Source organism: Periplaneta americana, chromosome 5 (genome assembly GCF_040183065.1).
Source record: "Periplaneta americana isolate PAMFEO1 chromosome 5, P.americana_PAMFEO1_priV1, whole genome shotgun sequence".
NCBI lineage: Eukaryota > Metazoa > Arthropoda > Insecta > Blattodea > Blattidae > Periplaneta > Periplaneta americana.
The window spans coordinates 97,452,559-97,466,764 of record NC_091121.1 but is presented as its reverse complement, the minus strand read 5'-3'; the positions used below and the strand labels follow the sequence as shown (position 1 = coordinate 97,466,764).

Here is a 14,206-nt window from a genome sequence, read left to right as displayed (position 1 = left end):
TTAGCACTAGATTGTACTTGTTTGTATTACCTTTAATTTGTGTTTCGTCTTCCTGGAATCATCCTTCTGTTAACTTCTAACTATCCTCGATTATATTACCTTTCCTATCTGACTGCCTTTAGTCTGGCCTCTTTGATCTATTCAAGATGAAAGAGGCACGCAAGCCCTCCAACCACGTCAAGGTAGCAGTCATGAGGAGGGACGACGCCCCTATTCACACCCTATCTAACTCGCAAAATAACCTATTGTTGCTCAAGTTTGCCATGAATGAATGAATGAATGAATGAGAGGGGAATGGAAGGAGAAACTTTAAAGGTACGCGAAAACACGTCCTTGCAAGGGAGTTTGGCTGTAAAGAGCTGAATATGTGAGCTCCAAGCCTGTTGGCCACTTGTCTGACTTCGGGTTTCGCTGCTCCACTGAAAGAGCTCTAGAAAATTTCGAAGGAGAAAAGCCGAAAATGGACGCAACTTATTAGCTACAACATACGGAGGAAGGTGGTGAGAAACATAACGAGCTGACTATGAGGTGAAGTGTTCGAAGTCTAGGCAAAACAGCCGCGAATTATAAGTCTGCGCATTGAGAGGTTGTGCCATTTTGCAGTGCAAGCTAAGATGAATAATCTCGCTCGTGTAACTGGACAATAATGTCGAAAAGAAAATACCGGGGTCTGTATGAAGAGTGGGATGTAGGTCCATGGTTCATTTATTTTAGAGCTCATCCTGACATTTGTCTTAATGCCTTGGGAAAATCACGGAAAAACCTTAGGCAGGATGAGTTGTCTCGTATTAGGAGACTAGCCAATCGGCTCTTAGGTATGTTGCGTACAATTTATCATCAAAATGGTAATAGCCAATTGGCTCTTTGATGATTTATCTGAGATCAGAAGACTAGCTAATTGGCTCTTTGATTACTCCATCGATCTGTAAGAGGGACGAATGGATTGTATTATAGCCCGAGTAAGAACAAGGTCATTTCACAGCGGTTGCGGAATTCAAGTGGATATATTAGGGTATGAGTGTTCATCTACCTAAATCTGGGAGTGATACCTACCTCCCTGTCTTCCTGTTTCAAGAGAATAGCTAGTGGACCTGTCTGGTGTCTTCGCCGTAACCTAGGATCATACCGGCCAGACCAGATATTAGCGGGTTGGGGCTGACACGGGCTGCCGTGTACAGGTTCGAACATTGAACTCATCGACGGTTGCAAGGTTAGCTCTTTACGGAATCTCTCTCTCGAGGTGACTCGGGGGAGATTTGTTATGATTCGAATCACCTGGTTTTGGATAATTAGGAACTTATGGAGATAGGTCACTGCCGCGAAACCCCCTGTGAGTGCGGCATAGGTTATGACTAGGGGGCGGATGTTGATGACCTAAAAATCTACTTAAAATGATCATTTAAATGCCTTTAAACTAATGAAAAAGTGACATAAAATTAAAAGAAAATGACATTTAAATATTATTCACCGTACTCGCATCACAATTTCTTAAAAATTAATCACCTTGAATAATTTCATTACAGGAAGCTTTACCTGAAAGACTAGATTTACATAATTAATCACCTTGTTTCAGTGACTGCCCTGCAAATCTCGGAGTGAAGAGGCAACGTCCTGGAATTTAGCTAAGATGAAGGAAAAGAACATGTAACAAAATGAAGGTTTTAAGGGGAAACTATAGATTTTAATGAGGGTTTACAATGTGTTTCAATCGGGTGGTCTAGGTCAGTGCCTTCATTTTCCGTCTCATCCTCCTTCCGCGCTTCACTTTTGTTACCAGATCTTCCAGATGAGGGAGTGTGAATGGCAAAACAAATTGTGGGTGCAGCGTGCATTCTTGAAATCTTTGTGTTAAAAATACTGTCTACTACAGTAGACATCCCTCCCAAACATAAATTCTAAAGACACTTTCGTATCGACAAACGAACAGTAGCGGTCAAAGTCCTCACTTAAACTAAGCTGCTATCAAGCATTTTATATTACTTCCGTTGTGTGAAGTGAAGCCTTCAGTGGAATGAGGAATGGACTTGGAGTCTGTTCCAAACTATAAAACTCAAACTTCACTGTTATTCACTTATTCAGTAGGTAATTACTAGTGACCTATTTGCTTAGAAAAAGATTTAACAGACCTATCGGTAAAGAAGAAAGTAAAATGCATTCCAAATAATCTAAAAGTTCTTCAAAGTATTAAAAATGACCAAAATATGCCGAAAAAATATATAAATGACCTATTAGTTCAAAAACGTCAAAAAATGAAATATAAGAAATTACTTTTTTTCGTTGATATTAACATAGAAAGGATTTCTATATTAATAGACATAGTCCTAATATGAAAAAAAAAATACTTTTCATCAACATCTCCCCCTAGTTACGACAGAGCGAACGAGGGCCTTACATATATGGTAAGTCCTACATCCAGGTTGTCAGGAGTTAAGACCTCCAGAATAGGATAGTGTCGAACTACCAGTCCGTTGACTTTACGAAGAAGGGATTGGATATGATCTCGAAATATGACACGAGAGTTCATGATGATCCTTAGTATTTAATTTATTTCATCCACGGCTTTGCTTGGCCGAAACGTGTGGGTTATGGTGGTATGTCTTCGAGCCTAGCTCTTAGTGAAAATAGTATGGTCTGACATTTATCTACGTTGACCTTGATCCTCCAGTCATGGAACCATGGCTGGAGGTGATGTGTGATCGACTGCAGTCTGTGGGACGCTGACCTGTAGGTTATGCCCATCGCCAAGAGGGCAGTGTCGTCTACAGATGACTACTTCTGCTGTGGATATAGTGAAAAGCACACTTAAATGCCATCGACCTGGCCCAGGATCGAACCCGCAACTTCGGGCATAGAGGGCCAGCCAACCAGGCCGAATCTAGAATCTATTGTGAGATGTAGGAGAAGATTTTAAAGCAGATATTCTTATTTATTTGCGTTTGGATTGTCTTATATCGTCGTTGTTCCGGCAATAACTCCTATGTGACATATTTATTGATTTTCAGATTTTTGCTCTATTAAATAACTTAAATAGTGTTACAGCAAATAATAAAATCTCCTATAAGTAATTATATTTCTTTCTTTCTTTCGAAAATTTAAGAATTCACAGTATCTTATGCACTACTGTCATAGAAGAATAAATGTGGATTTTCTTCCTACTGAAAAATTTCATATTTTGCACATAGGAGTTATTGCAGGAACAACGACGACATTCATAATATACAACTTGTACACATAATTTTAGGCAAAAGAAACGTATTTATTTTATAAAATTATTTTATTTGGTTTATAAAAACATTTTGATACAATGTTAGGTGTAAAATACAGAGAATATAACATAACAGCATTAGCGTCTACATTATATTACGTGAATGTAAGATCGTTATATATTCAGTGCAGTAACATATTAATGTCATACATAGCCTCATAACTAGGGTGCGGATTCATATGCATTAAAAAAGGCAAAATATGCAAGCACGTATATACTTAAGAACCAGACTCTTAATATTGCAACAAAATTTAGCAATTTACTATTATTGATGGATTTCTCTTATACATACGAATATTGAGACACCATCAGTTGCTAAAGTTGCATGTCCTTTAACCCAATACTTAAGCAGTAGGCCTACACTTCTACATTTTTCGTTAGGCATCGTTGATAAAACTAATTCAAAATTGATAATTTTCTTGCAGCTAAGCTGTTCTAAAATGCAATGCACTAGATACACACAGTAGAAGTTTCTCAGTTCTGGCACTATAATAAAATGAAATATCCTTATTTGCCACGTTGTTAAGTAAGAAACAATCGTGCCAATATTATTGTTGACAGGTGGCGAAATTCGAGTTTAGCGAGTGGAAAAAAATCTATGAACTTTTCCTCTAACTTCTGTTCCAATCACATTGCAGCGTTTTAATGACAGAATCTCATGCACATGTCGAGTAGACAGTAAGGTGACTTCTTGTTTTAAATAACTGTTATTTTAATCACGAATTTTCATCCACCATAACATTCCAATATTGTAAATTTGCACAGAGTCAGCAATGCATTTCATTAATTGAGTGCTTTGCTGATTGCCAAGGATTTGTCCGAAATTATTCTTTCGGTGCTGGACCCCGGACACATTTCACCGGCATTATCACGTTCATTTCATTCAGACGCTAAATAACCTAGATGTTGATACAGCGTCGTAAAATAACCCAATAAAGTAAAGTCCGAAATTATTCGTCGACAACAGTGGACTGTCTGCATGTTGTCAGATGGCAATAAATAATTTAGAATTATAAATCCTGTAACGTGTTTCAATAACTGAGTTTCTTCAGTATTTCATTTTTACGATTTTCGGTGTTCTTAATCACGGTTTAAGCACCACATTGCTAAAGAATAATGAAATATACTTTATATGCGCTAGAAGCCGAAATATGCATTAATCTATTAAATGTGTGTATATATATATATGTACTATAAAATCATGACATTTGATTGTAAATAACTTGAAATATATAAATGTAGCATATGATCTGGAACTAAGGAATAAAATATGAAAATAGCCTATGGTAAAATCCGTCCCCTACTCATAACTAACATATTATATATTTGATAGCATTACTTATTTATTTGAAAAATGTGAACGGCAATAACAATCAATCTGAGATTTTTCATACATAGGAAGTGAACTGTCCGATACTCCACTTAGATATAATATAGGCAATGCAAAAGTTGCTCAGAAACGTCACTCCCTCGGTTCAAATCTCACCCAGAAGTCATTCATCGTAACAATGAGGCCTTGTCTATCGGGTTCCATGTTGGGGAGAGGCTTCCCAGGAACTCCCTTGACGGTGAAATTCTGCATTAGGGCTGACAATGTGAGAAACATGAAGTGTCTTGCGTACGTTTCTCCTGCACATAGTCGCTTACCTGTAAGAAGATTGTTTCAGATATTTATAATGATGTCCTCCGCTGTAGCTAAAGATGTAACGTAATTTCGCTTAATTGTTGTTGGTTGAAAAAGTTAACAAGTGTGTTTGGCAGCATTAAATGCAGTAGCTTGTAGTAATGTGTTGGTAATAATAATAATAATAATAATAATAATAATAATAATAATAATAACGATATTGATGATAATAATATTTATAATAATAATAATAATAATAATAATGATATTGATAATAATAATAATAATAATGATATTGATAATAGTAATAATGATAATGATAATAATAATAATAATAATAATAATAATAATAATAATAAAGTCGAGTGTCATTTTAATGAATGCCACTTTAACTAATATTTCAGTTTAACGAAACGAATAAACTTTATTCCTCAAGTTCTTACTTCCACATTAAATTATATTAATTGTACCAAAATCAATGTTAAGAAAATCTCACAATGAGAAAATAAAAAGTTTTTCTTCATGAAAATATGACCGATTCATAGAATTTGTTTTGTATAGTTTTCTTACTCTACACTACAAATGCTATGGTCCGTCCCAGGTATTTATGGAGTAGAAAGACGAAACAAGACCTTTGCGCAAGTGGTATTTGGGAGAGCTAGGGCCAATGATCGCTCTGGGGGGAGGTGTTGGTTGAACGAAGCGAACAATCGCTTGCGGGGAGGGGACAATGTCTATCTGAACTCTACTCTACCTTTTATCACAAGCATCTTATCCATTAGCGGACTCGAGCTGATGCTGTCCGCATTACACTCCCGTATAGATAGACTTCTCCCCCATATGCGCGTAGTTACTCCATATATTCCTGGAACGGATCATAGTGTATAGTTTCCTAGTTCAGTGAGTGGTTTTTTCACACTTGACCGCCTAACGGTTTTCGTCTGCACATATTGCCTCACGTAATCACGTGACGTGATTTAGCAAGACTGGAATATCAGTACGCGAGCAGTCTTAGATAAACAATATGGACCAACGCAGTAAGTAGTTAGTGGAAAGAAAACGGAAGCATTGTTCTTTAAAGGAAGAGATGGCCAATGCTGTGTGCTCAAACTAGCTCTTACGCGTCAACGTTTAACGTAACCTACTTCAGAGGCAGCACCAGATGATTACATCGGTTCAGAGAGATCTGGTATAGTCCATACCATAGACAAATAAATAGGTCCATACTGTGTGTAGAAAAGCGAAAGATACACCGACGGATTTGGCGGAAGTGAACATTAAGAAAAAAGAAAGAAAAATGACGCCCCAAACAATATATTTAACGCCGATGAGACGGCATTTATGTACCGGTACTAAAAGGTATGTCAAGTGTACTGACCGAACAAAAACGTAATCTGTGTTATTGCGTAATATTTAACATTTTTTAAATTAAAAATAATTGATTGCTCTTCTTTTTAAAGTTCATTTATAACTTCATTCTAGTCTTCATAGCCGGAGAGAGAACCGTTTCCTCGGGGCGAGGGGGGCAATGCAAAACCATATAATCTCGATATAACGAGATTATGGGGGGCATCATTTATCTCCTTCCCCCGTTATAGCTTGGCCTTGGTACAGTATATCGGAATATGATCATTTAGTAAAGATATTGTAAGTAAAGTAAAATTGGAACAAAACATACAGACAATTTTACTTCTTTTTTTTTCCTCTTGTACAGAGGAGGGATCCAAAGGCTTGCACTGCAGCCTGAGGCTTATTGTGCTTATCACTCCTATTCTGTGAATGATTGGGTAGCCGAACGGTCGTGCTCTTGTACAAGTACAGCACGCCGCACCATGAACTTAACCCAGGCTTTTGTATGGATGATGACATGTGAATTAATTATGGCGAAATGAGTCCAACACCGAAAATTACCCAGCAATTCTGCTTCAATTGGTTGAGGAAAAACTCCAACGAAGTAACTTGTCCCAACCAGGATTTGAACATGTCCCCGCTCGTTTCATGGCCAGACGTGCTAACCATTACTCCACAGCAGTGAACCAACTTTACATTTAGTTTAATCTGTTTATTTAAAAGCAAGATATCATATGAAATGTAAATTCGAATTATTTTATTTACTCTCGTCTTTAAGTTTACACATTATACAGGGATCACTTTTCTTTTTTCTGCACTGTTGTGCAGTATGTTATTCATATTTCTCCAAGTGGCTGCTTGAACACCTGCAGAGTTCTAACACATCAATACAGGCTGTTACAAGAAACCATTATAGTGCTTCCATTCCTCAAATGAGGTGTAGAAATTCTTATACATTCAGAAATTTAAAATAAATGTTATAGTCTAGACACATGGTCTGAAGATATTAATTCGTCAATTTAAGCACAGAAACTTAATCATAAACAAAAGCAAGAAAAATCTTTTGAATTCAATATTTTCTAATGTTAATAGAAAAAAAAAAGAGTTCGGTCAAGTTGCCCCCCCCCATAACTCCGCCTATGCTGGTCTTCCACATCCATTCCCTAAATATAGCGTAGTATTCAATTCTACTCGTATTAAACAGCTACTGAATTAGATAACATTCTCACTCTTTCGAGATGAAATTATTAAATGATCGATTTAACAAATTTTCAGCTAAACGAAAATAATTTAAATTTCCCCAGAAATTAGTTGTAATGATACTTACCTGTAGTTGTAGTAGTATTAGTATTAGTATTATTAGTAGCAGTAGTACTTACTTACTTACAAATGGCTTTTAGAGAACCCGAGGATTCATTGTCGCCCTCACATAAGGCCGCCATCCGTCCCTATCCTAAGCAAGATTAATCCAGTCCCTACCTTCATATCCCATCTCCCTCAAATCCACTTTAATAATATTATCTACGTCTCGTATTTTTTTCCTCCGGCCTCCAAACTAACACTCTATATGCACTTTTGGATTAACCCATACGTGTTACATGCCCTGCCCATCTCAAACATCTGGATTTAAAGTTCCTAATTATTTCAGGTCAAGAATACAATGCGTGCCGTTCTGCGTTGTGTAACTTTCTGTTTTCTCCTTAACTTCACCCCTCTTAGCCCCAAATATTTTTCTAAGCAACTTATTCTCAAACACCTTAACTTCTCTTTCTCTCTCAAAGTGTCAAAGTGTGAGTCCAAGTTTCACAACCATACATAACAACCGGTAATATAATTGGTTTATAAATTATTTTAAGTTTGTCCAAACAGGAATCGAATTCACGCCCAAGCGCAACTCCCTACTGCCTGAGCTACGCCGGTGGGTCGAATTTATGTTAGAGTGATGAAAAGAATGAAATAATGAAGAAAATTAGGGTGATTAATTAGCTTGGAATTTTAAAAACTGAGATCATTAGGCCTACTTATAATAAATGAATTAAAAAAGAGAAGGAATAATAAGAGAGAAGCTTAAAATAGTGATAATGAGATTAAATGAACTTCAATTTAGGAGAAAAAAAATTCAAATTGAAAGAATATGTAGGATATAAATCTTGTGGTAATATAATGACAGTGTAAATACAGAGTGGAAGTGAAATAACCTTGTAGCTTGTAAGGGACGATAGGGTACACGTAAATGAATAGAAAACCTATATTACGTTTTGTGATTAAATGCACGGTTAATTAGAAAATTAAATTTGAAGTTTCAGCAGTCCAGCAACATCGTCTCTAAAACACTCTATTCGTGTACAGGTGTAAGAGGTCAACGAACTCGGTGAGTATCCGTACGTAAGATGCCAAGACGACAATACGCTGCCACACGTTCGATTCGTCCAGTGGCTTAATTTAGGTCTTTTTTAAAATTAAATTTACACGAAAACCGTGCACGCTATTGAAATACACCAAAGGAATAAATTATCCTTTGTTAGATTTCCTATCGATATGGACAAAAATCACGAGCATACTCATAATAGTTGCCGAATAAGAGATTGTTAAACATTTGGCAAAAAAATACATATATTTTTTTTTCTGAAAAGAAAACTATTAACTTTCCACCAATATGATATTATAGTTTTTTTGTTACATACAATATGAGCTATTCGCTCTGGAAATCTGCAAGGCTATTTCACTTCCACCTTGTATTGTGTAGTTATGGTAAAATTATATGAATGAAAGGAAGGAAAGACGGGATAGCGAAATTCAGAAATTCAATGTGTCAATGCATCAATTTATTGTACTGTTGTAAGAGTTGTTGTAATGAGATAGTAGGGTAATTAATAAATAATAATAATAATAATAATAATAATAAATAATAAAAATTCATTTCAGCTGACAGAGTTAAAACCGTAAGGCCTTCTCTTCCACTCAACCAGCGAAAAGTATACATACATATGTATCAACTTACATGTTACAAAGATCACAACAAATTGAATTCAAAGAAGGTTGCGTGTATGCAAGAGTAAAGGATAGGTATAAAAACTTAGGCCTGTAATAATCTTATTCCAAAGTTATGAATTTAAATAAAATTGGTGATCAGAATACAGAAATGTGATGGTCCACCATAACCTAGATGTACGGAGGGTTGTTTCCAATTATTGATGACGAGTTGCGATTGTGATTGTGGCACTGCTGTGTACGTGCCAGTGTCAGTTTTCTGAGTAAAGTGCAAGACATTTGGCATCAATTTTGTAGATGTGACAGAAATATATAGCTGCAAAGATGCCGAAAATAATCTAGCTATTTGGAGGGATTACATCGTTATCCATTACGACGCATGCAATTTTAGAAGCGTGCAAGAAACGGGATTTTACAGTATTAAAACAACTGTGTGCTAAATAAAATTGGAAGAGTCCTTCATGCGACTGATTCTAAAAGGAAACAGGTGAACTCCAGACATTGTGAGGAAAGTGAAGTCCTTAGTCTCTGGCAGTAAACAAAAAAAATTCTATTCTCAATGCCAGGAAACTTTTCTGGCGAAATTTACGATTACTGCTGGATTAATTCATGGGAAGTTAACTATTCGCCATGTTGCTAAAAAGGCCAAAGTCAACTCCGTGTAATATCAAACTGAACTCCTGACCCCAATTTACAGCAGTGCTATTCCGGTTCTTTATGATAGATAAATAAAGATAAGGTATCGAGACATTAAAGAGAATGGAGCAGGAAACAGGAATTCACACCATTTATTTCAATGAAAAGCCCCTGAAGTCGCCGGATGCTTCACTCATGGATTTTTGCACATTTGAACTCCTCAAAAGAGCATTAAGAGAAAAGCGTTTTCGTGCTTTAGGTGGTCTCTGCAAAGTGTGTAAAGAGAAGTGAGTGAACATAGACATGACTGTTCTACGCAAAAGTCTTCATGATTGGAAGTTGAGACGTAGAGTTATAGCAAGGGTGAAGGGACATCAAATAGAGCATGATCAATGGTGGAGACATGGCTGTTCTTAAGGTAAATACCCAAGCGAAATTATTCATCAAAGATCGAAAACAACCTTCCGTATGTTGATTGAAAATAAATATCGTATCATAGCACACATATTGAGAAAATTAAAGCTGTTTGCAGAAACACTGACCTGCTCCGAATGGCAAAGAATAATCCTTCTTGAGAAGTTGTCCTTGGTCATCCAGAAATCTCTCCGGCCGATATACCTCTGGGTCTCCCCAAAATTCCGGATCGTTGTGGAAACTCCACAGGTTCGTAATCATCACAGTGTTCTGAATTCAGACATTTCAGATTCTCATACACATCATATCGTATTGAAGAATGAAGAGTTCAGATATATGTAGTTATGAAAATGAATAAATTAGACTATTTTTCTCCATTAAAAACTACCTGAAACATGAAAATAATATCTATGTATTTTTGACGAATGAATTTTCTTATGTTTAATGATGATACTACATGTCAACTTTATCATGTATGAAATTCAGAGCTACAAATATATTTGACATATTATACTAAAGTTATTTATTTGTAACCGAACGACTGTATCTCCATTTTTTATACAGAAGTAACGAAACAAATGGGCAAAGTCTCAGTTATGGATTTCTCATATATATATATATATATATATATATATATATATATATATGTATATATAGAGAAGAAAAATGGTTATATCAACATGGATTTAGAAATGCTTCGTTTCTGAGTAAGTCTTACAAATATCCATTGTTCTAAGGTGTTCTGGTATCTCTTTTCGATTCTGGTGGTTCAGTGTCTAGAGTGCTGGACTCATAACCATGTGATCCCGTGTTCGATTCTCGGCGTACTCTCGATTTATGACTTGTACTGGATAGTGCTTTTCCTTAAGCTGCAGTTTCCCTGTGGCATCGCAACAAATCTCCATCATCACTCTTCTTATCGAGTGTGTGTAGTAGACCAGTCTCCTATGGCAACGACTCTGTCGGTGAATTGATTTACACAACACTATTTTCATATGGATGAATGACGAATAACCAAGTATCCGTCATTAGTAAAAAAATGACTTCGGTTAGAAAAACACAGTTCTTAACTTGTTATTCCTAACTCGGAATGGTTGACCATAAAACCGACTTTTCTGCGAAACAACTTGACTACGTGATGCTTCTGACTTCGGTTAAACACTGTTTTGCGGCATCTTGAACAATGTATGCAATCAAATTGTATAAATTGAAATGTCATGTTGAAAATTCAGATAAGTTCAGATTGTAATATAAAATAGTTTTGTACAATTTTATATTATAACTCGAATAAAGATTATACTCAAACTTTGTAGCTACACTCTCTTTCAACAGTTAATATTAAATTTGATTAGACTGTGCCGTATTTAACCAATTCTCACTGTTGCTGTCGAGAAATTCTTTTAATTTAAATATACTGTAATAATTTGGTAGCCTATTTAATTTATTTTCATTGTTATTAACAGGAAATAATTTTGATTTAATTAATAACAATAACAATATTAAAGAATTTTAATAGAATTATTTATTTATCTTTTGTTACTAATCAATCTCTTAAAATATGTTGTAATATCATTAAATAGCAGTTGTCAAATTCTAGAGCTAATATTGTCAATACTCATTTATGCTTTGCTTGAATATAATTAAAGACGTCCCAAAACAAAATATAACAAATAAAAAGAGCTTTTAAAATTGCACTTTATACGATTTAGTTAATTACTTCCCTCACATGAGAGTAATATGCAAATTAAATAAAAAATGAAATAAAATTGCTTAAGTTTTACAACTGTAATCTTGATTATGAAACATTCCGACACGCACCTTTTTTCTATAGGCCTAATCAATAAATACTAAAATCAAAATTTCTCGCCGTTTGAAAAGCTCCAATACCCGCACATTTATGTCATCCAATCAGAGAAAGTCAGCAATTAAGACAGGCAAACATTATTGACAATTGAATCGAAGTCGAATCTGTTTTTGCCATCTATGGCCAGATGAAGTAAGTAAAGCAGTAACTCATATCCCATCTAGAATTGGCCCATGAGACAACTGGTTTACAGAGCTGGGTACATAGTGTACAAATGAAAAGAAACTGTGCTTGATTGACATTTCAAATACACTTAAAAATATAGTCGATTTAATGCATATTTAAAAAAATAACCAGTCGTTCGGTTATTGATAAAATAACCGGTTATCAGGTTAAACCGGCCAGCAAAAATAACCGGTTAACCTTATGAAAATAACCGGTTGTTTTTGCTCATTCCTAGTACATACACACAACAAGACATTAGCGTACAGTAACATAAAACTGTGCGACTTAGGCAACGAAAGTTAGCTATATGGTAATATATTAATCTGGGAACCTGGTGGTTAATATTATCCTTACCTTGGGAATGCTGTAGCCGCCAAGTTCTGTGGATTCTGTTGCTCTGTGAATAACTGATAAAGGAACCAATGTTTCTTTGCGCATCGACTCTCGCAGAACAGCCTCGTTGTACGGTAATCTAAATAAGACGTAGACCATTAAGGCTCCATTACAAATAAATTATTACAACAGATTTGGGTGTATCTTCGAACTTTCATTAAAATATGCAGAGTGTTTCTGTACTTACTTTAAGGTGGTGGTGGTGGTGGTGGTGGTGGTCGTGGTGGTGGTGGCGGTACTACTACTAATAATAGGCCCATTAATAATAATAGTAAACTGGAATGAAGTTTTACTTATTTTATTATTAAGTATTTAACCGACAGTGTGCTGCCAATAGATGGTATAATACTATAAGTATACAGTGCATCAAGTTACGCCTAATAGACAAAAAATGCATGTAGTAAATAAGTCACTGATTATACTTATGGAATTATTTTATTATTGTATTCAACATACTTTTAGCAAAAGGGTAATAATTTTTACAACGTAAGTTGACTTCTACAGGGACATCATTTTATTTTTACTAACATTTCTAATATTAACCTGGCTATACCTTTGGATCAACGATTAAGAACCGGAAACACCGTTTGCTACTCCCTTCCACGACTGGAGTTCGATGATACTGGCGTAAAATACAAACAAATCACTTTACTAGGTATAGGAGGGAAGAAAAGTAGTTCATCCTTTTACGTAAACTAGGAAATATCGCGATTTTGAGTTCGATAATTTTCATTAGGTATTTGTTTAATCAAGATACAGTACAGTATTAACAATTAGTGTTTTTACTCACGAACTGAGCTTTCCATGAGGACGTATTCATTATGCAGTGTATATTATACTGTCTACAACACATTAGCGTACACTATAGAGAATGAAGTTAAATTGAAAAATAATCATAATATGGATATTTAAACACATTTTTGAAAATGGTGGCCGTTCATTTCAATACAGGCTTCAGTTCTAATGTGCATATTATCGCACTATAGACTATTGTACGTAATTCCAATTACCAGGTTCGTACTTCTTATCAGTAACTCATGTTGAAATAATTCTGTACCTACTCTATAAAAGAGACCTTACGTACTGTAGATTTAATCTTCACTTCTACCCGATCCGCACAATTACTCAGACATGCTATCTACTGTCCGTCGAAGTGGTTACTTCGCAGCGTCGTAGAAAGGGAGGAAATCACGTGACAGTTAATTACTTAACGAGGCCCTTTTATTTAAGTTATTTTAAATAATTGTATGGGTATAATATTACGTAGACGTCTAATTCCTAACAGAAATTAATGTTCTCAGAAAAGAGCTAAGACAGCCCAGCCATTACCTATACAGAGAGGCGAATAGAAGCAGGTGGGGGAAACCGGTATGCGACGTAGGCAAATGGACGACAGTACCTGTGCGAAAATGATTCAATATTGAAAGCTCTTTGGTCACTGGAAAACGCGAACATATTTTTGGAACGTATTGTTTACTATGACCGTAGGGCTACTATGACTGTA

At 35.6% G+C, this 14,206-nt stretch overlaps 1 protein-coding gene across 1 annotated transcript in view; it reads right to left on the bottom strand.

The window, feature by feature from the left end:
* Window positions 1–3,255: 3,255 nt before the first annotated feature.
* Window positions 3,256–14,206, bottom strand: part of LOC138700028 (probable cytochrome P450 304a1) — a 38,421-nt gene continuing 27,470 nt past the window's right edge. The window contains exons 7-9 of the mRNA XM_069826319.1: window positions 12,664–12,781; window positions 10,409–10,550; window positions 3,256–4,912 (exon numbers count right to left, since the gene is read on the bottom strand). Coding sequence (XP_069682420.1) covers window positions 4,728–4,912; window positions 10,409–10,550; window positions 12,664–12,781 — 445 coding nt within the window. The 3' untranslated portion in view covers window positions 3,256–4,727. The remainder of the gene's footprint in view (window positions 4,913–10,408; window positions 10,551–12,663; window positions 12,782–14,206) is intronic.